At 32.5% G+C, this 23,539-nt stretch overlaps 1 protein-coding gene across 1 annotated transcript; it reads left to right on the top strand.

Moving 5' to 3' along the window:
- The first annotated feature begins 263 nt into the window (after positions 1-263).
- LOC140445007 (fibroblast growth factor 1-like) lies at positions 264-22,707 on the top strand. The gene is made up of 4 exons (XM_072536785.1): positions 264-739; positions 9,408-9,628; positions 10,252-10,358; positions 19,801-22,707. The coding sequence occupies exons 1-4, from the start codon at positions 612-614 to the stop codon at positions 19,993-19,995; spliced, it is 651 nt and encodes a 216-aa protein (XP_072392886.1). The 5' UTR covers positions 264-611; the 3' UTR covers positions 19,996-22,707.
- Positions 22,708-23,539: the final 832 nt, after the last annotated feature.

The following is a 23,539-nucleotide window of genomic DNA, read 5'->3' as shown; positions in this document are numbered from 1 at the left end:
ATGCAACAGAATCTGTAGTTTAAGTCACCTTAAAACTCTCCCATTTTAAGATGTTTTAGACCCTAACATGTTATTTAGCAGGATGGTACCTTTTCTCTTAACATATTTCTCAAAACTTCGCATATTCACAGATATGAGTATTTTTTCAATATTTTACCGAGTAAAATACTATTTCATTATTTTTGGCCTCCGCTATCTCATTGTATCATTTATCAGATTAAGGCAAGGAAAATTTGTTTTTTTTTAGTTAAAATATTAGTCTCATCTAATTAACTTCAAAATAGGTACTTTTAAATGTCCAATCAATCCTACGTATTATGCATCTTCCTGTATTTTTATTGGTATAAAAGCAACTCAATAAAGTTATTTATAAATCGTTCTACTATTCAAACATTTTGAATTTAGAAACTAAACACATAGTCTATATATTAGTTCATTCAGATGTGTTCGAGAGAGGTTACACTATATTAATATCCCTGAATTGGATCACGTTCTGACACATATGGACCGTGTCTAAGAAAACCGTAGTTAATACAAACATATTTCAACATCTGTAAATACTGTGTTGATACTTTTACATTTTTGGTGTATGGTAAAGGAAGTCTTAAAAAATGAACAATAATAATTGTAATTGTGAAACTGACAGTGACAGTGACGAATCTACTTCTGAGGAAGAATCAGATTATTCTGGAGATGAACAGGATTCAAGAGAACCAAGATCAACACAAGGTCGTCGTCGGTGAGTACTTTAATATTTAATTTACATTTTTTTGTTATAAACTATTCTAAAAAGTATCACTTTCGCGTATGTTTATAACAGTGCATTTGTTGACAGTTTTTCTTAAAAGATCTAGTTACTTGTTTGCTTTTTTATAAAATATTTCATAAACTTTTTTACACAGGCATAAACATTTCTATTAAGGAATATTTATTGATAAAAATTGTAATAATTTTATCATACGTATAAGATGTATACAAATATTTTAGATCTATAGTCCTATGATTACACTTCAGTCTGGTTAGTGTCTTTTGTTTGCATCTGAGTTTCAAGTCTGGAAAATCTTTTTTACTACAGTTTTCCGAGAACAGTTTCAGAACATCTTTGTCGTTTTTGTTTCCCTTCAGTTACCTTTTGCCTCGTTGCATCTCTTTCTTGGTAAATTCTTTCTAAGTGCTCAAGCCATTGCAGCCTTTAATTTTTATAATATTGCTTATGTGTAATTTGTCATAAAATTTATCTATTGCTGCCATTGTTCTTCGTTGTTTGTTAACAAGTACCTTAAACCTAAAAGTTTCATAGTAGATAGATATAGTCCAGGGGGATCTGTTTTAAATTGGGCTTTTTCCATAGGAGACTAGGAGCCTATTTCTTTGGTGGAATCACTTAACGATGTACTTTGTATCAATAATCACGATGTGTGCCAATCGCAATCCGTGTACTTAATTTTTTATTTAACAAAGTATGAAAAAAATCGAGAAGTTTTGCTTTTTTGTCCATATTTTCGCTTATAACTCGACAGATACTGCTTGTATAAAAAAACATTTAAGGTAAAAGTTTCGTTTTTTCATTTTACATAATGTTTAACTAGCTGGGAAACTAATTGGGAAAAAAGTGCAAAAAATGGAGTTTTCCCTTTTCGATAGCATGAACATAACTTACAGCCTTTTTATTCCGCTTAGAAAAGCTTGTGTTATACACCTAAAACGTGTGTTAAATTTAGTTAGGATCACTTTAATAGTTTTTGCATAATAATTTTGCAATCCAGTGTCTACAAAAAAAAATGGCAAATATTCAAAATTATCCCAAAATAAGCATTTTTTACATATAAAGAAAGGCTCAAGCTTTCAAACATACTGTGAAAAATTGAAATCTGTCAACTAGTTGAGCCTAGAAAAAATTTTAGTTAGTAAAAGTTTGACATTGATAAATTGACAGAAGCCGTTAACGTCAGTGTCCGATTTTACGTTTTAAATCTCGACAAAGGCAAGGGTTTCCTGCCGAAACGTGAATTTCAATGGAGATTAAAATCTAGTTCCAAATTTAATATTACTTATTGAACTTAAACCCAAGAAATAATAATTTTTTATTAGATATAGTATGGTCCAAGAAACTCCATAAAGCTATATACATATATATATATATATATATATATATATATATATATATATATATATATATATATATATAGTGTGTGTCCAATTAGGTGAGCATCATATGGAAAACTTTTTTATTATTAATTTTAAAAGAAAAAGTTGTTCTTTATAAAAAATTGTGCAAAGTCTAAAACCTAAGATACAATCATCAGATATCAAATTTTATCAATACTATACAAGGTATGTCAAAAATTATGAGTTTCGCTCATAAGTAAAGTACTTTTATATTTCACAATATCAAAAATTGTTATTGTTAAAAGTTGTTTGGAATTCAGAACTATGTTTACATCATTCTAATTGAAAAAATTGGGAGAAGAAGAATATTATGGTTAAAAAACCTGAGGAAATGGTTCTCCACAACAACTAATCTTTTAGAATAATTAAAATAATTATAGCCAGAATGATCACCAATATTCGAAACAAATAGGCACCAAAAGAAGAAGAAAAAAAAATTGTTTGCAAAATTTTTTTCAAATTACTGATCACTGGTAAGCACACAGTTTGCTGCCGGAAATTTTTTTACTGTTTCTAGGTACTATCGGTCTGCTGAATCCAAAAATGCCACCAAATTTCCTCCATCAGATCGTTTTCAGAAAATACGACAACAGATCACATTTCTAACATATAAGGTAATTTAATGCAGCACTACCTACATATATGTAGTGCTGCTACCCATCAAATAAACAACACACGAATAACAAGTAAGATATTTATTGTACAACAATATACTTACAAAAATCATCAAGTTTTCATCTAACCTAACCAGCATCGCAGCAAAAATCTGTTATTCAGCGTCACCTAAAAACTTCCTTTTACAGGATTTTCCTGCAAAGGCTTTACTTTTGAAGGACGGTCCCTTTGAAGACTCTAGCAGTAATCCGGCATCATGTGAGTGTCACATTTTCTCTGATACCTCTCTTCCATCATTTTGATATCTTGGTGGAAGTTTCTCCTTGTTCCTCACTAAAGTCACCAAGGTTTTCTGGGAAACGGTCTAAGTGGCTGTGGAATTAATGAATTTTAATACTCATATGACAACCGTGGTTGTTAAAATTGTTGAGCATTTCTTCCACTTTATCCCTGTAATTTTCCGATTTATTGTTTCCAAGAAAATTTTCCACAACTTTCACAAAAGAGCACCATGCATTACATCCAATTTCAGTCATCGATTCTGTAAAATGCGAATCTTTTATAAGTTGTTGTTCAAATATTCCTGCTTTTAATTTCTCTTTACAAAGTGCTGGAAATTTGCTGGACAAGTATTTAAAACAAGGACGATTCTGGTCTAGGGCCTTTACAAATTGTTTTAATAGCCATAGTTTAATATGTAACGGAGGTAATATTATTTTCTCTCGGTTGACCAATGCTTCGTTAACTACGTTAGCTTCTCCTTGAACTAAAGCATCTTTAGAACGCTATTTTCTTCTACTTCAATGTTGGTCCTTAGCCCTGCTATTCCAAACACACAGGAAACAAGGATATTTTGTATAGCCACCTTATTGTCCCAGCAGAAAGTTCACCATCTTAAAATCAACACAGATCGCCCACTGTCGTTGGTCATACTTGATGTTTTTTAGCACCAGCCATATTGTTTTATATTGTTCTTTCATTTTTGTAGAATGCTCAATTGGTATACTTGCATATTTGTTGTCATTATGAAGAAGGACACGCTTTAAACTTCTTTTGGAACTGTCTATACTCCGCTACACCGATTTTTTCTAACAGTCCTTTAATAGGGTTACAAAAATGGATATCATCTTGCTGAGAAAAAAAAGACATAAGATCTTTTTCTCTATTACGGTAGTATGTAATTTTAATGTCTGGGTGAAGAAGATTCTTTTCCTTTAGTCTGGAGGCAAGCAACTCGGAAGAATTCTTTGGAAGGTTCAAATCTCTGATAATATCGCTTAGCTCTTCCTGATTAAAGCGCTCAGGACGTGTTGAATCCCCTTCAAAATCACTGCCGTCTTCCTCAAATCTATTACCATGTAGTTCGTCAGATAACGTTTCGACATTATCCTCTGGTAACGTAGGTAACCTGCTAAATATTGGAATGGGTATCTGCTCAAGCTGATGTGGAATTGGTCTTATTGCTGAATCCAGGTTAGGATATGTCCACGTATAGCGATTGTTACGATTAATGCTTATATTTACAAGACAGAAATAGCAATCGTCAAAATGATTTTTTTGTTCCCTCCATACCATTGAAACACATTTTCGTTGTCCTTTCGTCCATTGTCGCAAGTTTTCAAGACAAGTTTTGCACACAACATGTGGAGCCCAGGATTTATCTTGATCTCCTAAATGAACACCAAAATAGGCTTGATATGCCCTTTTTATAAAAGCACAAACTGGTTTTCTACTTTACAATGTACTCACCACATATGTAGCAAAAACGTTCTGGTTATTCACACAACAACCTGCTTGTAAAAGCCATGGTTTTCAGTTGTCAAAAACAAACTCTTGCAACGAAACTCAAGTTCAAACTAAATTTTACAATGGAATGCAGTCGACTTTATAGGAATTTGTTGAAAATAGGAATTTCAAGTTATTTGCATTTCCAATAATTGCACTTTAAATAGAAGTCATTGGTATGCCTTTGTCTTAGAATCTGTTTGTTTGTTAATAAACATATTGCAATTATAATGGTAAAATATACAGAAATGTAAGAATATTTAAGTATTTCATGATTATGTTATATCTCGAAAACTAGAGCTGATACAAGGAAAAGGTTTGTATTTTTGGAATCAGCACAAATGAATTAACTAAAGTCAGTTGATTTTTTTCCGGCAGCAAGACAATTTTTTTTTTTGGCACGGTTAAATGACACTTTAATTTCACAGGAGTAAAATTAGAAGTTGGTGACATTTTTACTACACAAGTTCAATTATGAATATAGCTTTTATTATAGAATTAACAATTCTGCGTGTGATAATCACATAACTTTATAAACACAACCTGTTAATCTTAACTAAAATCATTTACAATCTGCAAAACACGTTCTGCCGCTTGGAAATTTTAATCCTTTCTAAGAAAGTTGATGGCTTATAAATTGACCCTCTCCTTTTTGAACATTGTAAATATTTTGTACCTGCGAAGATAACGTACTTATATCATTTGTTGAATAAAATGACTACAAAATTTAACATAAAAATTGAAGTAAATTGGTATGTTTAAAAATTTTAGGTAAAACCCAAACATTTTCAGAACGATACTGAAAATTTTATTTTAGAAAATCTCTGTCACTGTTTTATGATGTTATATTCGGTTTATCTCACGTGCAATAAAATTATCAATAATTTTCAAATATACGATAATCATTTCAAGAAGAACAGTATCGTCAGCGTATCGGAAATTATTCATAAATATCCTATTTACCAAAAGTCCGTCTTTAGTATATATATATATATATATTTTGCTATATATCGGTACGACTATATAATGACTTCATGTGATTGATCTATTAGTAAATGTAACTATTTTACAGACAGTGGAAGAAATAAACCTAACGTAATTTAAATTACATTTGAATTGACGTCAGTACAGTAATGGTATGTTATTTGTAAACTCTATTACCTTCTGATATACTCACTATACAGTCTGTTTTATTTCAGGAAAAAATGATGAAGGTGTAATCCTGATTTAACTTCCAGGTTCAGAAAGCATTGAGTTAAAATCAATTGCCTTGCATTCCTAACAAATATTTATAGAATAGTGAAATAATTCGTGGTTTCAAAAAATTAAGATTCTATTTCCTACCCGAATTTGCCAACTTCTCGTATACTGATATTTAAATTTCGATGGTGAAAAACAACTTTAAAAACGATTTTTCGGTTCAAAAACTAATGATCTTAGACTATTTTTAACGCATAAAAAATATATAACATAATAAAATTAAAAATCACAAATATGCTATTCTAAATCAACAGAGTAGATTATAATATAACTAATAATAAATGTTCTATTCAAATACAACTTGGAGTTTTGCACAATGCAATGGAAGGCAAAAATAACTGTCATTTAGGTTCAAAAATTTATAAAAGAGGATTTAAATTACCAATTGGACTTTTTAAGTCCTAAGTTTTCACAAAACATAAGCAGAAGTAGTACCGGAAGCCCATATTTGAACTAAATATTCAAACTAGACCAATACGTATCGATTCATATATCACATGTACTATTTCTGCAATCATAATGTGGCATTTTCGGTTACATCTTTTTAACCGAAAGTATATATTTGTTCTCGTCTTGCTATGGCGAGCGGAATAATATATCGCTTGTACAATTTCGGCGACTTTAAAACAGTACTTCCGGAATCGGAAATCAAGGTCAAATTTCTCCTATTTAAAATACTATATTTGGGTTGTAAGCTTTTATTTGACACCTCATTTGTCATTATATTTGTTCTAATACCCGAGAAGTTATGTTTACTGACAGGCAGACAAACATGTATAATTCAAGATTTTCACATTTTAATGTTGTAAAATTGGTAAAAACAAAAATAAGAAGGCTACAAAAAAAATAATTAGGTACATACATAGAGATAATTTTAACTTTTGCCCTAGTACGTTTCTTACCAATGCATACCAATTTTAAATAGGCAGTTAAATAGGCCATGATAATCACCAATGCCCTTAAAGTATAAGGAACACACAGTAGAAGAAGATTAATTTGTTAAATAATTCCCTAAGGCTTTATTCATTTAGTTTGAGTCTAATCTTATTAATTACGTCTATTTTATCTTCTTCTTCTTCTTCTCGTGCCACTCCTAGCGGAGATTGGAAATCATCATGGCCACTGCGACTTTGTTAGCAGCGCGCCTAAAAAGTTCAATCGAACTACACCCGAACCATTCACGTAGATTACGAAGCCACGATATTTTTCTTCTTCCCACACTTCTTTTGCCCTTAATTTTGCCCTGCATGATATTTCTTAAAAGTTCGTACTTTTCACCTCTCACAATGTGCCCCAAGTATTCCATCTTTCTAGTTTTTATCTCATTTAGAATTTCGCATCTTTTGTCTAAAGTTTGGAGTACTTGCGTGTTAGTGACGCGGTCCATCCATGATATTCTGAGAATGCGCCTAAAGCACCACATCTCGAAAGCTTCGATGTTTTTTGTGGTCAACTGTTTTAGTGTCCAAGCCTCTACTCCATACAACAGGGTAGAAAAGACATAACACCGCAGCATTCGTATTCGTAACTTTATATTGATATCACGATTGCAAAAGAGTTTGCGCATTCTATTAAAGACTGATCTAGCGATTTCTATTCTACATCTAATCTCTTTTGTTTGATCAGTATCGTCTGTGATCCAAGCACCTAGATATTTATAACAGGACACACGCTCAATCGTTGTATTGTCTATTACAAGATTAGCTCTGATGTTCTTTGATTTCGTGATTACCATAAATTTAGTTTTTTTCAAATTAATTTTCAAGCCGTAACTGTTGCAGTATATATTGAGACAGTGAACTACAACGAGATGTTGTAGTTCTACTAGCGTTCCCGTTAGGAGAACCGTATCGTCAGCATACCTTATATTGTTGATCGTCTCACCATTTATTATCAGACCAAGATCTTCTTCCTCAAGTGCTTGTTCACAAATAGCTTCACTATACAGATTAAACAAAAGTGGCGACAAGATGCATCCCTGCCGGACTCCTCGACGGATTTAAATTTCTTCTGTTAGCCTACCCTCAACCTTCACATTTGCTGTTTGATTCCAATATAGGTTGCATATAATTCAAATATCTCGGCTGTCTATATTTTTCTTTATTAGAATTTGTCTTAGTGGTTCATGTTGTACTTTGTCAAAGGCCTTTTCGAAATCAATAAAGCAGGTGTAAATTTCTTGGTTCATGTCTAAGCATCTCTGTGAGAGAACGTTCATTGCAAACAGAGCCTCCCTTGTACCCAGCCCTTTTCTGAATCCCATCTGAGTGTTACTGATGTCTACGTCTAATTTCCTATAGATCCTATTATGGATTATTTTCAGGAACAGTTTTAGAGCATGACTCATCAAAGCTATCGTACGATATTCGCTGCATTCCCGTGTATTTGCTTTTTTTGGCAGTAGTATAAAGGTCGAACGGAGCCATTCCCTAGGTATTATTCCAGTTCTATATATTGTGTTAAATAGATCTAGGAGTATTTTAATAGATTCATCGTCCATAAGTTTGAGCAGTTCTACGGGAATTTCATCAGGACCGGGGGCCTTACCACTTTTCGCTTGTTTGATTGCATAATCTATTTCTTCTCTGATTATATCAGGCCCTGTATCATCTGTATATTCGTTTGAGATTTCTTGTATATCTTTGTCATCAAAAAGGTGATATGTATTCTGTCCATCGATTCATTTTTTGTTGTAAATCTGTTATGAGTATACCATCTGTATCTTTGATCTCTCCTGTCTGTGTTGTTCTTCTCCTTCCTGTCATTTCTTTAATCTTTTTGTGTACATTAAAAAAGTCATATTTTCGCTCCAGTTGTTCCAACTCCTGGCATTGCTCACTTAGCCATCTTTCTCTAGCTTCTCTTATTTTCTTTTTTATCAGTTTATCTGTTTCTTTGTATCTTATCGGATTATTTGTTTTGTGTACCCTTCTTTCACACATCAACTGTAGTATTTCCTCATTCATCCATTCTTGTTTCCTTTCCTTTCGGTATTAAATTTTCTCTCCCTGCCAGCATTACGGCATGGTTAATATTCTCCCATTTTTGGTCTATGTTATCAGTATTTCTATTCAGTTTGTTGTTCACTCAGTCTTCTCACGTCAATTTGTTTCTATATGTGTTTTTGAATGATCTTTAGTTTTATTCTTAATGTGACTACTACAGGATTGTGATCCGAGCCTATATCTGCTCCTGGGTAGGTTTTAGCTGAGAGTATAGAGTTGCGGAAACTTTGTCTAACAAGGACAAAGTCAATTTGATTTCTGACTACTCTACCTTTGGTGTCACTCGGAGATTTCCATGTGTACAGTCGTCTGTTAGGTAACTTGAAAAGAGTGTTAGTAACTACTAACTCCTCCGCTTGACAAAATTGTACCATACGGTCTCCTCTTTTATCATATTTCATCTTAATTTTTGTTAATTTATATAACGTGAGACCTTGATCTATACAAGTTAGTATTATTCTCTCCTGGAGTATTTATTCTATTTATAACATCACCAGTAGAATTGTACCTTATTCTATTTCCTTTATTATGGTTTGCATTGTGAATATTACAATTTACTAAAATGCGTTTTAGGGGGCGTCGAAAACATCATCGCAGAAAAAAAATAGTATGGCCTCCTCCTTCAAATGCTACTCCAACTACTTCCACATATTTGAATTGGAACTTGAAACCACTGCATATAGGAAACCCAAAGCTTGGCGACAAAATGCAACTTTTTTCTCAGACCGGTCATCATTTAGCAATATATGCCGATGGAGAAGTCAGGGGCACAAAAGATGAAAATGATCTACATAGTAAGTAAATTTAAAATAAAACCGTACCTTTAGTTTATCAAATCTTCTATGGTTCGAGTTTTATGTTTTTCAGTGTAATAACGATTTTATTTTTTGGTAACCCAAAATTTCACCAATTGGTTATTGGTTATTGGGCTAATCTATTAAGTGAAAAATATAAATAGAACAATTTTAAAAACACTTATCTCTCTCCAGTGGCGTTACAGCCCACATCGAACCTTGATCTTCTCCAAACTATGCCTCCTACATTGCCGATCCCGCGCCAATCTTCTCCAGGTTCTCACGTCTAGTATTTTGGAGTTACTCTCCACCAAAGTGAGAGTTATGGGGAACATTTGAGGGGGTAACCCGCAAAGCTATTTAGAGAATATAATAAATAATGCCCAATATTGGTGGTTCCAAATCAAAAAGGAGAAGGGCGCTTTACGGTGTTGTGCAGTCTGTCGTTCTCTACGCGGCACCAGTCTGAAGTAAGGCAGTGAGTCAGGGAAGTTAATCCCGCATAGGGATAAAGGCAAAAGGAAAGGAATGATGATAAAGTTTAGTACTCAGACAAAAATATTTACAAAAAATATTTAACTTAAGTAAACTTAATTTTTATTTAATGAAGATAATAATTTTAGCTTACTTGGAAATACAATCGGGTGGTGATACTGGCCTTGTCAGAATATATGGTCTACTAGTAAAATTATACATAACTATGGATTCCCATGGTGGTTTATACGGACAGGTAAGTGATTTTCTTAAAAGTAAGAACACTGTATAATAAAAAACAATATTTATTAAAACATAACATATTGCCTCATTTTTTATTATTAAAGTTATACTTCTATACGCGCGGTCGACGTTGGAAATTTTCACGGGAGTGAATCAGTGAAATCATTACATATGTAAGATATGAGTAAGAGAGAGACAGAAGATATATTTTCTCTCTCTTTCTCTATCGGGAATAAAAATGTTCCTTTTGTATATATTATTTAATATTATATATATATATATATATATATATATATATATATATATATATATATATATATACTGAAAAAGCGATAAACGCTTGTCATCAACGCTGATCAAATAGAATACAAAACTCAAATATTTGGGTGTGCAGCGGAAGATAGGACAAAGAAGTACTCTTTTTTAGTTAACCAAGCTTTCGCAAATCTTTATTTGCATCATCAGGGTGCTACAATAAACAAAATTAGTACAAAATACAGAAAAGAATTATTTTGCATCTTACACTAATTGAGGTTAGTTGTCGTGATGTTTATTAAATGAAATGTGCAACTCATTTGATCCCTACAAATGATGGCGAAAACTATCCAAAATTGTTTTTAAAAAAACGTTCTTTAACAAATACATATTTAAAACACTTTAAAACACATATACAAGAACACTCAAATAAAATTATGTTAAAATAATTACAGAACATGTCATAATATAAAATTTAGGTTATAAACATTCTTATCAGAAACAAAAGAATTGGTTGTGAATTCGTTACTGCCAACTTAAAACGATAGAACGTTAGATCTTAATAATAACAATGTAAAGGTAATAGTATACCTGATAGACGCTGAACTTCTTGAAACAGAAAAGGTAAAAAGACTTATATTAGAAGAAGTAGGAGAGGTACTGTATATCTCATATATAATGAAACTTATATTGTTGATGATGAATTGTCTGTGTTAGTAGATTCGTGTTTATCCAAAGTTAACAATAATGAATATAGGTTGCTTAAATTATTGGTATCTGTCTTTTTGTTAATAGTTTCTTTTTCTTGAAAAATGAAAGCCATCTCGAGAAACAATCTTTTTAAATAATTGCTCTCCGTGGATAGGATTTTTACATTTGGAAAATCGAAAGAGTGCCCTGTTGTGTTAGCATGTGTGGCTAGAGAACATCTATCAGGGTGTAACCTAATGTCACTCTTGTGAAGAGTCAAGCGGCTAGAAACTTTTTGGGAGGTGTGACCTATATAAGAACCTTCACAGCCCAAACAATTAAGTTTGAAGACAACATCACTTTTATCTAAGTTTGGTACTTTATCTTTCAATGACTTGTACAAAGATCCCACAACTAGAGTGCTTTTATAAGCAATTTTTACATTTGGTAGGTATTGAGCAAAAATTCTGGTCAATTTGGGAGAGACGTCCTTAATAAATGGAAGTGATACAAAAGATATATTAGGAATATTGTTAGTCAGCTCTGATTCCCACTCACCTGTCAATTTTGAAATACGTTAGTGTCATGTCTAATTGGCAAATGTCTTACATGTTTGGTTTATACGCTGGTATATGTTTCGAATCCTAATATGAATTTACTTTTTTATTTTTGAAATATTTAAAAACCCCACGTTAGTCTTATTAAGTATATGTAATATACGCAAAAATGCTAAATTTTAAAATAAAATGAAAATTTACAACATAATCCGAGTTGTTGGTTTTTTATTTTTATCTTACACAAACATTTTTTGAAGTTATACTTCTATACGCGCGTTCGACGTTGTAAATTTGTGTGTATTCGTATACATTGAGTAAATCGGCAAAATCATTACATATGTAAGATATAGGTAAGAGAGAGACAGAAGATATATTTTCTCTCTCTTTCTTTCTCGAGAATAAAAATGTTCCTTTTGTAAACATATTTAATATTTATTAATATTATTATTTTTTTATTAATATTATTATCATGATAAATTAAACATATGCGTAAGTTATTCATAAGTATTTTTAAATACTTATGAATATTGCATTTTAATTTGTATTGTATTATAATATTGAATTATGTGGCAGTGTATTGTATTGTATTTTTATATTAATAACAAAATTAGCAATGAATTTTACTGCAGAGTATGTGTAAAAAAATGTTTTGCATTCAACTCCTTTTATACATATATGAAAATAAAAATATATATTTTCATTAAAATATTGATTCAATCCTTCCTTTACTTACTATACTCCTATTACAGGTCAAATGTTTATATACAGCAAACGATGCACCATATACCTGTATACCTAATTCTTTTTCTCTTTCTGCTCTCTCTTACCTATAGCATTACATATTATGTAATGATTATGCAGATTGACTCCCATATAAATTTGTAACGACAAACGCATGTATAGAAGTATAACTTCTACCGGCAGTCCCACTGGACTGCCACACCCGTTTTTTTTTTTTAATTATGATCATGCAGTTTCCTAGTTCCATCATCATCATCTTTGACTCGACAATACTCTGTGGATCCTGGCATGCTCTAGGATTCGTCGCCATTCTGTTCGGTTTATGGAGATGTTTTAACCATCGACGACCTATCAGAAACGGTGGGAGCTAATGTGTAACAATATAACTACCTCTGAAAGTTGGAAGTTAATGTATAACAATTAATCTCACAACTATCTTTGAGAGTCAATTGTTTGGCTTCGTGTAGTACAGTCTCTCAGGTGTGAGAGCATCTTATCTTAAATGTAAATCTGAAAAATTATTTTGGCTGGGAGAAATAAACCAATATATTAATTAATCATATTTATTATAGAAAAAAAAATAAAATTGAAGTTTAAATATTAAATAAAAACAAATCCTGACTATAGTTTTATACAGAAATTTAAATTGATACTTATGGCACTATTGGCTTGATGTAAGTGACTGGATAACTTCTTGGTGACTTCTAATGCTGGTTGAATGAATTGGAGCTGAATGCGTAGATTCCAAGTTAATAGAGATGCCAGGGATCTAACCCTACACTTGAAACTACAACTAACGTTGTAGTTTCAAGCAGCTATTATATTCTGCATGATATTTGCTATGCTTCTGCAGTTATTATCCCATGCGTGGTGCATTACGGGGCTTCACCTAAGCTAAAACTAAAATAATAAACCTTGAGTTAGCGACTGCATACGTTTTAAATTTCTTTGCCATAGAAAAATCATTTTTTGATAGAACATAGCTGATGGCAAGGATAATTAAATAAATATAACTATTATTACAATTGAATTAAAGATTCTAACTACATATAGAAATAGTACATTGGAAAATAAAACGTGGTGTGTTTGTTTAGGTACAAGAGAAAATTCATAAAAAATGATATACAAAAATACACTGAAATAAAACTGACATTACAGAAATCAAGAGCTGCTAACTGACTAATAACGTTTATCGAATGAAGTCGAGCACAGATATTTTATACTGTTCTATGTCTACGGCATAGAATAGACTGGAGTCAAATACAGAAAATAGAACTGAAATAAATAAACATTTAAAATAAAAAATAAAGATTATGACAGAATATTTAGTAAATAGAAAGTTAAGCGTCAACTATTTTTAGAATAAAATAGTAAAATAAAAGAGAAAGTTAATAGATGTATAAAATCGAAAGAAGTTGAAATAAAATATTTATTTGAAGAAGTCGGTTTAAAATCCATCTAAACACTTAATTAACGATCTGCCTGCGCTTCTTCTTCTAGATATGTGTTCCTGTCATTAGCTTTTTAACAATCGTATTATCTGGTAATCGTATTATTTGTCCAGTCTATTATATAAGTCGCTATATTTTAATGAATATTACGACATTTGGTTTATTAAAGAGTTGGTATAATTCGAAAATAAATCTTTTGCGCCACTGCCCTAGGTCGTTTATAGCTCCAAATATTTGGCGGAGTATTTTACGCTCGAATATTCCCAAAAGTCGTTCATCTTTCTGTGTTAGACTCCATGTTTCCGTCCAATATGTGAGGACCAGCCTCAGCAGTGTTTTGTGTATAATAAATAATTTTAGTTCGTCTTTGAATATTTCTTGACTGGAATTGTTTTCAGGGTCCATAGTATACACTATTTGTAAGGTTTATTTATCTTTCAATTTCTTCGCCCAGTTTGTTGTTAGTAGTCATTAGCGAGCCTTATTCTATAGCAGTGTTTCCCAAAGTGGGGGTCGCGACCCCCTGGGGGGTCGCCATGAGGTACTAGGGGGGTCGCCAAACATTTCCAAAATAAGACAAAAGCACCACTTTGTTAGATCATGTATTTTTATTTTAACAACGCCGTAAATAGAAATTAACAATTAATTAATTAATTATCAGACGAAATATAAAACTAAATATGAAAGTCCGTAAAAATAAAAGAGTAAAACAAAGTCAAATATTCTAATCATAATGAGAGCTATCCGCCTGTTTCTGTGAAACTAATCTTTCAAATCTAGGCTGTGTATTTGAGACACACACAATTATATCATTTTCAAGTACGAGACGATTTCTAACTCTTGTTTTAATGGCAGTCATAGACGAGAAACTTAACTCACACAAATATGATGTTACAAATGGAACCAAACATTTTACAGCTTCACTCGCCAACTGGGGGTATTCCTACATCTTTTCGGTCCAAAATTGGTCCGAGTTCTGGGAAAAAAATTGGAGCTTCAACATTCCATCACTTGATATTTCAATAAGTTTTTCTTTCATGTTTATTGGTATTTCAACATGCTGAAAGAAATCGGCTAAAAACGGATTTAGTATCCATCTGCAACTGTCGTAACTGTTTTGAATTTCTTCGGGGAAATAATCACAGAGCTGTTGTTTTAAATTGAGCAAAGTAACATGCATGTCAGCAAAAACTTGTTCAAAATTTGTAGCACTGTAATTGGATACATTTTCCATAATTTCCTGAAGGCACTGGAATGAATCGAGTTGTTTTTTGCCAAGTGAGGTCGACCATAAATCGATTTTTCTTAGAAACGCCTTAATTTTATCTGTGGCTGTAATTATATTAATGTCGCGACCTTGTAAGTTACTGTTCAAAATATTTAATTGCTCGAAAATATCAGCAAGGAAACCTAGTTTCAGAAGCCAAATAGGATCGGAAAATCGATTTTCATATGGGGACTTCTCATCTTTCAAATACATTAAAAGCTCTGCTCTTAAGTGAAATACTCTTTTTAAAACTTTGCCCCTTGAAAGCCACCTTACTTCGGTGTGATAGAGAAGATTTTCAAATAAAGCACCCATGTCTTCGCAAATTTTTCTAAAAATACGGGTCTGCAAAGCTTTTCCTTTAATGGAATTTACAACTTTAATGATGGTTTTCATAACACAGTCCATTTCAGGAGGTAAAGCTTTGGACGCAGGAGCTTCTCGATGTAAAAAACAATGTCTCCATTTGGCATTAGGCATTATTTCTTGTTATTTGACGACAAGACCAGATTTATGTCCTGTCATAGCTTTAGCGCCATCTGTTCATATAGCAATACATTTACCCCAGTCAATATCATATTTACTTGTACGTTTCACAAAAGTGTCGAGTAAACATTTTCTGGGGTCTCCAATGGGGAACAAAATAAAATATCTTCTTGAATGCCATTATTTGTATCATATCTTACAAACGTAATGAATTGGGCACAGTTAGATATATCTGTGGATTCGTCCATTTGAAGAGAGAAGTACGTGCATTTATTAAGATTTTCCACAACTTGCGCTTGAATATCTTCTGCCATATCACTAATTCTTCTTTGGATAGTATTATTTGACAGAGGTATTCTATTTAATTTTGCAGCCTCTCTTTCCCGACACATTATATGTACCATTTCAACAGCTGCTGGAAAAATCAGATTTTCAGCAACTGTGTGCGGATTACTAGTTTTGGCAACACGATAAACAACTTTATAACTTGCTAATAATGCTTTTTCATTAGTAGTGGTTGCCAAGGGAAAACTGTCTTGCTGTTTGTGAAGGACGTTCAGCTTTCTTTCAAAGAATTCTACGGGCTTGTCTTTTTTATCTGGATGTTTGCTATTTAAATGTCGAAGTAACTTTGATGGCTTCATGCTTTCTTTTGACAAGACTTGTCCACAAATAACACATTGTGGTTTATTGGAAATAACGGTAAAACCATATTTAAGATATTCATCAATGTAGATTCTGTTTTTCTTTTTATTGCTGCTACTGCCACTTTCAGACGTAGATGGTTCTGCACTTCTTTTTAAAAACTTATCCATAATTTATAATTTATCGTAGACGTAAATAGGTAAACGGGAATACATAAGTCGTGAAATATTTACTCATTACTCAACACCGCGTTCGCCACCATAGGCTGTTTGGATTCGAACCGAGGTTTCGTTGCGCATCGCCGCTTATATAAATCCAAAACGAGGCTACGAGAACGTTCCAGAGTGCCATCTAGTAGTGAGTGCTTTCGCGATTATTATGGAAGAGTTTTGCGATGTAGACACAAGCTAATATGTCGTGGTGTACAATGTGCAGTCGACTTCTTATTATTTATTTTTATAGTAAATGCTATTCTGGCAGAAGTACCTATTACTAATTACTAGTGGGACAGATCGCAATCATTAAAATAATTGTATTAAAATAAAATAATTGTTTTTGATTTAAACTTAAACAGTAAAGTAAAATTAAATTTGAGAAACCATCAGATAATTGTAAATTAGGCACGCTATTTGTGTCAAATAATATTGAATAAATGAGTGGGGGGAAATTGGGGGGTCGCGAACAATTTTTTTAGCAAAATGGGGTCGCGGTTTAGATAAGTTTGGGAAACTCTGTTCTATAGGTTCCTTAGTAACCAACATGTACTTGGTTTTGTCTTCGTTGATGACTAAACCGACTTGTTTCGCCGCCGTTTCTAATTCTAGGAAATATTGCTCAATATCTCGCTTTCTACGCCCTATTTTCTTAGTTTCCTAGTTTATCTTTAGATCTTTCGCCCAGATACAGAAATTTCTTATTATTATTTAGTTACATACTTATTCTAAGAGATTACCGTCAATCATTACATTTTTTTTCTGCTTTTCTGGGATAAATACAGTTGACGAAATCTTAAACTAAAACTAATTTCTCATCCTCATTCTTCCTTCCACATATACTCAAGCATCCCTAATTTTAACTGATAACACTTATGTAATTAACACTTATGTTATGTTTGAAGCTTCTTCGTCCAGAATTATCAGATCTATTATTATTAAGTTTTTAAGGATTGAAGCTTTTTATTTAGTTTTATAATATTTCTGCCTTATTCAGTAGTCATTTTTATTTTGATATAATATAGGTATATACTCACTGCCGGCCATATCAAGAATTCAACAAAATAACTTAGAGGTGCAACACGAAACGATAGAAATGGTAGAAGTATTCTGCTACTTAGGATCACTGGTAGACTACAAAAATAACACATCCAACGAGATAAAAAAAAAGAATATGCGTGGCTAACCGCTGTTATTTTGGCCTGGGCCCTGAACTAAGAGCGAGAAGTATGTCAATAGCAACAAAGTGCAAACTTTATAAAAAAATAATACGCCCAGTGCTCACATACGGATCGGAAACATGGGCAATGACGACCCGAGATGAAGAGTTACTGCGAGTCTTTGATAGAAAAGTATTGAGGACCATATATGGCGGAGTAAACGAACAGGGTCTGTGGAGAAGGCGATATAACTTTGAACTCTATAGACTTTTTCGTGATGCAGATATTGTGAAGACCATCAAAATAAACCGCCTAAGGTGGGTGGGCCACGTTATGCGGATGGATGAGAGTGATCCCACTAAAATAATTATGCTAAACAGGCTGGTCGGAAGAAGAAAAAGGGGGCGACCTAAACTCAGATATCTGGACGATGTACAGGAAGATCTGAGGGAGATTGGAGTGAGGGGCTGGAGAAGACAGACACTCGATAGGGAAGGATGGAAGAATGTTTTGAAGCAGGCCAAGGCTCACGAATGGCTGTAGCGCCAACTGATGAATGAATATACTCACTGACAAAAAGTTCGAAATCTTTTTTTTGCGCTAAATGCATTCAAGAAACTTTTCTTATAAATGTTGTGCAAACACTTAAATAATTACTAAATTTGATTAGTACCTATATTAATAAAAATTTACAGCTTAAACCATTAGTTCCTGATATGTGCGTTACCCTTGATAAGCATAAGAGATTATCAGGTTAAGTTGTATAATAATAGTGCATTTTTGAAAGTAGTATCTTAAGCTTTTTTAAATCTGAGATTTTTCTATATGTGCTTATAACCCTGCAGTAGATACATATATCAAATTTGACATATGTATATTTTATTTGTAATCTTTGCTCTCGTGAAAATTATTGCTGTTGCCCAACCTAAAGTGGTTGCATTTTGTTTCGATTCAGAACAGTGGTTATACCGCTCTGAGGAGACCTAAAGAGGTCGAAATACGTATAAGCGGCTTGCCGCTGCCCTGTATCAAAACAAAAATCTAATACCGTCATTATGTTTGATTGCATTTTCCTTGTTCAATAATACAATTTTAATTTCGACATCATCACTTTAGTTTACAAAATTTTCTAACGCCCTTACGAATCGAATGCAACAAGTTTCATTGAAATCAATCCAACAAATTGGTAGGTTTATTGCTTCGTTGGGTCGCGTAAGAACTTTGTTTGTTCTAGATCTTTTTGTCGTTTTTTTGCTTTGACTTTTGTATAAAATCTCCCGTAACTAATAAGAAGTGCGTCGTTTTTCGCCTTCTTGCTTTTATTAAATCTTGGAAAATGGTATCTACTTTTTCATATTCAGAGTTTCTTGTCGGTACATATTTATATATAATCTATAGGCTGTATCTTTTCTTTACAGAGGACAGACAGGACTGACATTTTATTCTTTTATTGTAGCTATTACCTAGGATCTAATTTTATTTTGTAATTTCGAATATATTTTTATCTGTGTTGTACTGAGTCTGGTGTCTTGCTCTTGTTTTGTTCTTTTGAAAGCTATCATTTTGTCACTATTTGCTTTGTTAGGATCCCCGTTTCCACTCCATATAAAAACTTCGAAATATAAAACAATTAAACACTCAAATTCTAACTTGTATCTTAACATGCACATTCCAAAAATCAGTTTTTATTCTAATACAGATGCTTCTTGCCCAATTATCGCCCAAGTTGCATTTCAGAGCTTGATAATGTTAGTCTATCTCATGCAATATTGATTGATCAACAAAGAGGAAAACAATTTCGTCGAAAGACAGTTTATTTTGCATGATAAAACCATGATAATTTTAACCAATTAATATTGTAGACACCTACCAATAGCCTTGTAAATATACGTTTCTAACGTTTTATTGTATAAGTATTATTTTTAACTACTTCAGCTTTTACTTAATTTTTTTTAGTGGTATTCGATAATGCATATTCTTATTATTTTTAGTGGAACCGTAAGTTGGAGTCAACAATTTTTATAGAAGCATTCCAGGCCTCATACAATACATACTTGTCCAAACCATACGCCCATTCTCGATGGTACATCGGTATACAAAGAAACGGAAAGATTAAAAGAGGACCAAGAACGGGATATGGGCAGAAAGCAATAAAGTTTTTACCAAGAAGGTCACGTTTTGAATAAGGATATAGTTTTATATATTTATTTCTTAATATACGTATTTTTCTATACACAAAAGATAGATAACAACGTGTAAAGGGTTAAATAAGAGCATTTGTAATATATATGAAGGATATAGAAGCAAAACCCGCCAAGTCACATTTTTGTGAAATCTTCGTTTGATACGAGAATTTGTTCTTTATGTGTATATACATAAGTTCAAACATAATTTAGGTGCAAATTCCACCTTAAATCGGAGTAATTTAAACGAGAAAATACGCTTAAGCTGCAAAACCCTCCTTGTCTAACAAAGTTTAGTTGCAAAGACCGCCAAGTCCGGCCTTGCTAATGGCGAAACGTTTGGGCTGTCACGTGACTTAGCCGTTCCCGCGAAATAGCATGCGGCAGCTTCTAACCATGTAATGTTTTTAGGGTTGTTTGGATATTATTCAAAATAGGTTTACGTAAATTTCCTTTTGTTTTGTTGTAATTGATAACGAGAATATTGGTATCTCTATAGAAAAAACGACTCCAGAATGTAGCCGGAAAAGAATATTACAGCGTGATAAACACAAAAGGGTAGTCGCTAAGAAAAATGAGTAAGCATAGAGAGCTAGATAATGTCTCAGTGCATCGAGCTAATCATTTTTTTTGTTTTATTGTATTTGGCTAAAGGTTTGCCTGAAAAACCAAGATGTGTTCATAAAAATAAGTTCTTGAAGTGCAATTTATTAACTATGAAGGATCTGCAACTTGTTTATAAGACTAAGACACCGCAGAGAAGAAGAAAACGACCAGAGAGAGAAGTGGGCAGCACAATTTGTCAAAAACAGGTATCAATAAATTATAGATTGCCAAAGCAAGCTGGCGAATGGATTAGTGTATGCAGAAGAGCCTTTATGAAAATTTTGGGGGTGAAAAAAGATAGAATTGAGGGCGTGGTAAAGAGGCGTGGTAAAGAGCGTGGTTTTTTTTAAAGATTAACTCCATCAGAAAAACGAGGGGGCGACCGCATTCTAGAAAAAATGATCAAAAAAAGTTAGCTGAGTAATTTTATTGAGAATTTTAAATGTCTGGAATCTCATTACTGCAGGAGTCAAAGCAAGAAAAAAACTTATCTACCATGCGATCTTAATATAAGAAAGCTCTTTAAACTTTACGTCACATCAGTGGATAGCTCTCTTATGGTTAAGGAACATTATTTTCGTTCATATTTTGCAACGCACTATAATATAGGTTTTGGAACGCCTATCACAGACGCATGCTCTCTTTGCTTAAGATATAAGGAAGAGATAAGGAAAGAAAAAGATGAGAAGCAAAAAAAAGAACTTAATGTTTTACAGGAATTACATAAACTTAAAGCAAAACCATTTTACAAAATTCTTAAAACTAACAGCAGCGAGAGAGAAGTTTTTTCAATGGAATGTCAAAAAAACTTAGCTCTTCCGAAATTACCTGATCAGAGAGCTTACTTCTCTTCCCAATATAATCTTTACAATTTTTCAATTGTAAATGGTACTTCTAATATGAAACTTAACTCTGACACAGTTTCAGCTTATCTATGGACCGATTTAGATTTGCTAAAAAACTCAAGTGTTATAGCTTCAGCGTTGTTTCATAGATTATCAAAACATAAATTTTCCAGAGATGTTAAAGAAATTTTGATTTGTGCAGATTGCTGTCCAGGTCAAAATAAAAATATTACAATGATCGGCATGCTTGCAAGTTTTCTCCATAAAAAGGCGCCTAATAATATTCGCTGTATTGAACTAATATTCCCAGTTGTAGGACACAGTTTTATGCCATTAGATAGAGTTTTTGGTATTTCTAAATGCAAAATTAAAAAAACAGAAATAATAACGAATCCAGAGAACTACATAGCTATAATAGAGCAAAACGCCACAATCTATAAATTGGTTTTGAAGACTGGGACGCGCTTGATTGGAAAACCTCAGTATCAGAAGTTATTAAACCACCAGGAGCTTGGCACTTTCAATTTCAACAGTGCAAACGCTTTAGGATTTTGAAGCAAAATGATAATAAAATTGAAGTTCAGGGCGAAGTCAACTATAAAACTTCCATCGGTGTTCCAAAGGGCATTTGTAAGAAAGAAAAACATATTCGTTAGATTAATCCTAAAAAATTTGAAGCTGGCAGAGTAAGTGACAAAAAGCAGGCCCAGAGTGTTGCCAAACTATTAGAAACGCATTATGGAACTGATTGGCAAGAAAATTCCGATTTGAAGTTTTATAAAGATGCCATACATTTTTCTCTAAATAATGACGAGAGTGATCCACAAATATTGACAAATGAGTTATGTGAAGAATTTTCTCCAGAAGAAACAACTGGAATGTAAAATTTGTTGTGTTAAAAAAAGTTAATTTTTATGAGTTTACGTTATTTTCAATTTATAACAATAATTATATAAATATAAACAAATAAATATGTTTTAAGTAATAAGAATCTAATGTTTATAATAATTTATTAAGTGAAGTTTAAAAAAAACACGTTTTTCCGAAGTTTTCTGAAATTTCCAATCCAAAGTTGCTAAATTTTGTTGCAAATCCCGCCATGCCCATAAATAAAACCAATTTTATACCGAAATAGCAGCTCAAATATTTTATAGAATACAAGTAAATCAAGCAGAAAACTAAAAATATCACAGGAGTCCTCTGTAATAGTTTTTCACGTTTCCTGGAAATTTTGATAGCTATGACTTGGCGGATTTTGCTTCTATACCCTTCATATTATATATATATATATATATATATATATATATATATATATATATATATATATATATATATATATATATTAAATATATATTAAAAACATTACAATATTAGGTCAGAAAATTAACTTTATATACAAAATTCACGAAGCGACACCTGTACTTCACTAGAAGAAACAAATCAAAGAAAATATCTTCACTCTCAAAGAAAAGTGCCATAGGTACGTTACATATTTCTATACATTATTCACGATAGAATATATCCAATCCAATCCAATAGCATTTCCATTCTTTGATCAAAAGATAAACGTCCGAATGCTTATTTCGATTAATGTGGAAGCCAGGAAATACATTGGACAGCAAGAATGTTGAGTGAACAATTTCTACAACAAATAAATAGAGAGAAATCTGATCAGCGATAAAAACTGCAAATAATTTGTACATTTTTACTTTTAACATCTTTATCGTCGTCTGGTCATGTCTTGCAATTTTTAGAAGGCTCCAGATTAAAGCAGAAATCTGAATTTGTTTCGAAACTATCTTACCGATTTTTCTATCAGATGTCGCTATTGCGTCCATTGCGTCCTGCAAATTTCAGGAATTCTACAATATTCACTGCCTTCCCTCGTTCAACCGTTTACGTCTCTCTCTGTTGTCCCATTCTCCATCGTTAGGCCTCTCTTGTTCTATGTTAGTATGTCTGTTTCTATTGATGTTTTTTGTTTTATTTCGTTATTACTTTTCCTATCCATTCTTGTTACTCTGCAGCATCTTTGCAGTCATTTCATTTCTGTTGCTACTATCTTACTGCTGTTTTTCTTGTTTATAATTCAATTT

The sequence above is a fragment of the Diabrotica undecimpunctata genome, chromosome 7 (assembly GCF_040954645.1).
Source record: "Diabrotica undecimpunctata isolate CICGRU chromosome 7, icDiaUnde3, whole genome shotgun sequence".
Lineage (NCBI taxonomy): Eukaryota > Metazoa > Arthropoda > Insecta > Coleoptera > Chrysomelidae > Diabrotica > Diabrotica undecimpunctata.
The sequence above is the reverse complement of the archived record's forward strand: the minus strand, read 5'-3'. Positions and strand labels throughout refer to the sequence as shown.

Bases quoted from the DNA above. Each gene is read 5' to 3' on its own strand.
- LOC140445007 (XM_072536785.1), top strand. From the start codon at position 612: ATGAACAATAATAATTGTAATTGTGAAACTGACAGTGACAGTGACGAA. The intron at 740-9,407 runs GTGAGTACTTTA...AATGCGTTTTAG, and splicing joins TCAACACAAGGTCGTCGTCG to GGGGCGTCGAAAACATCATC. The intron at 10,359-19,800 runs GTAAGTGATTTT...TATTATTTTTAG, and splicing joins ATGGTGGTTTATACGGACAG to TGGAACCGTAAGTTGGAGTC.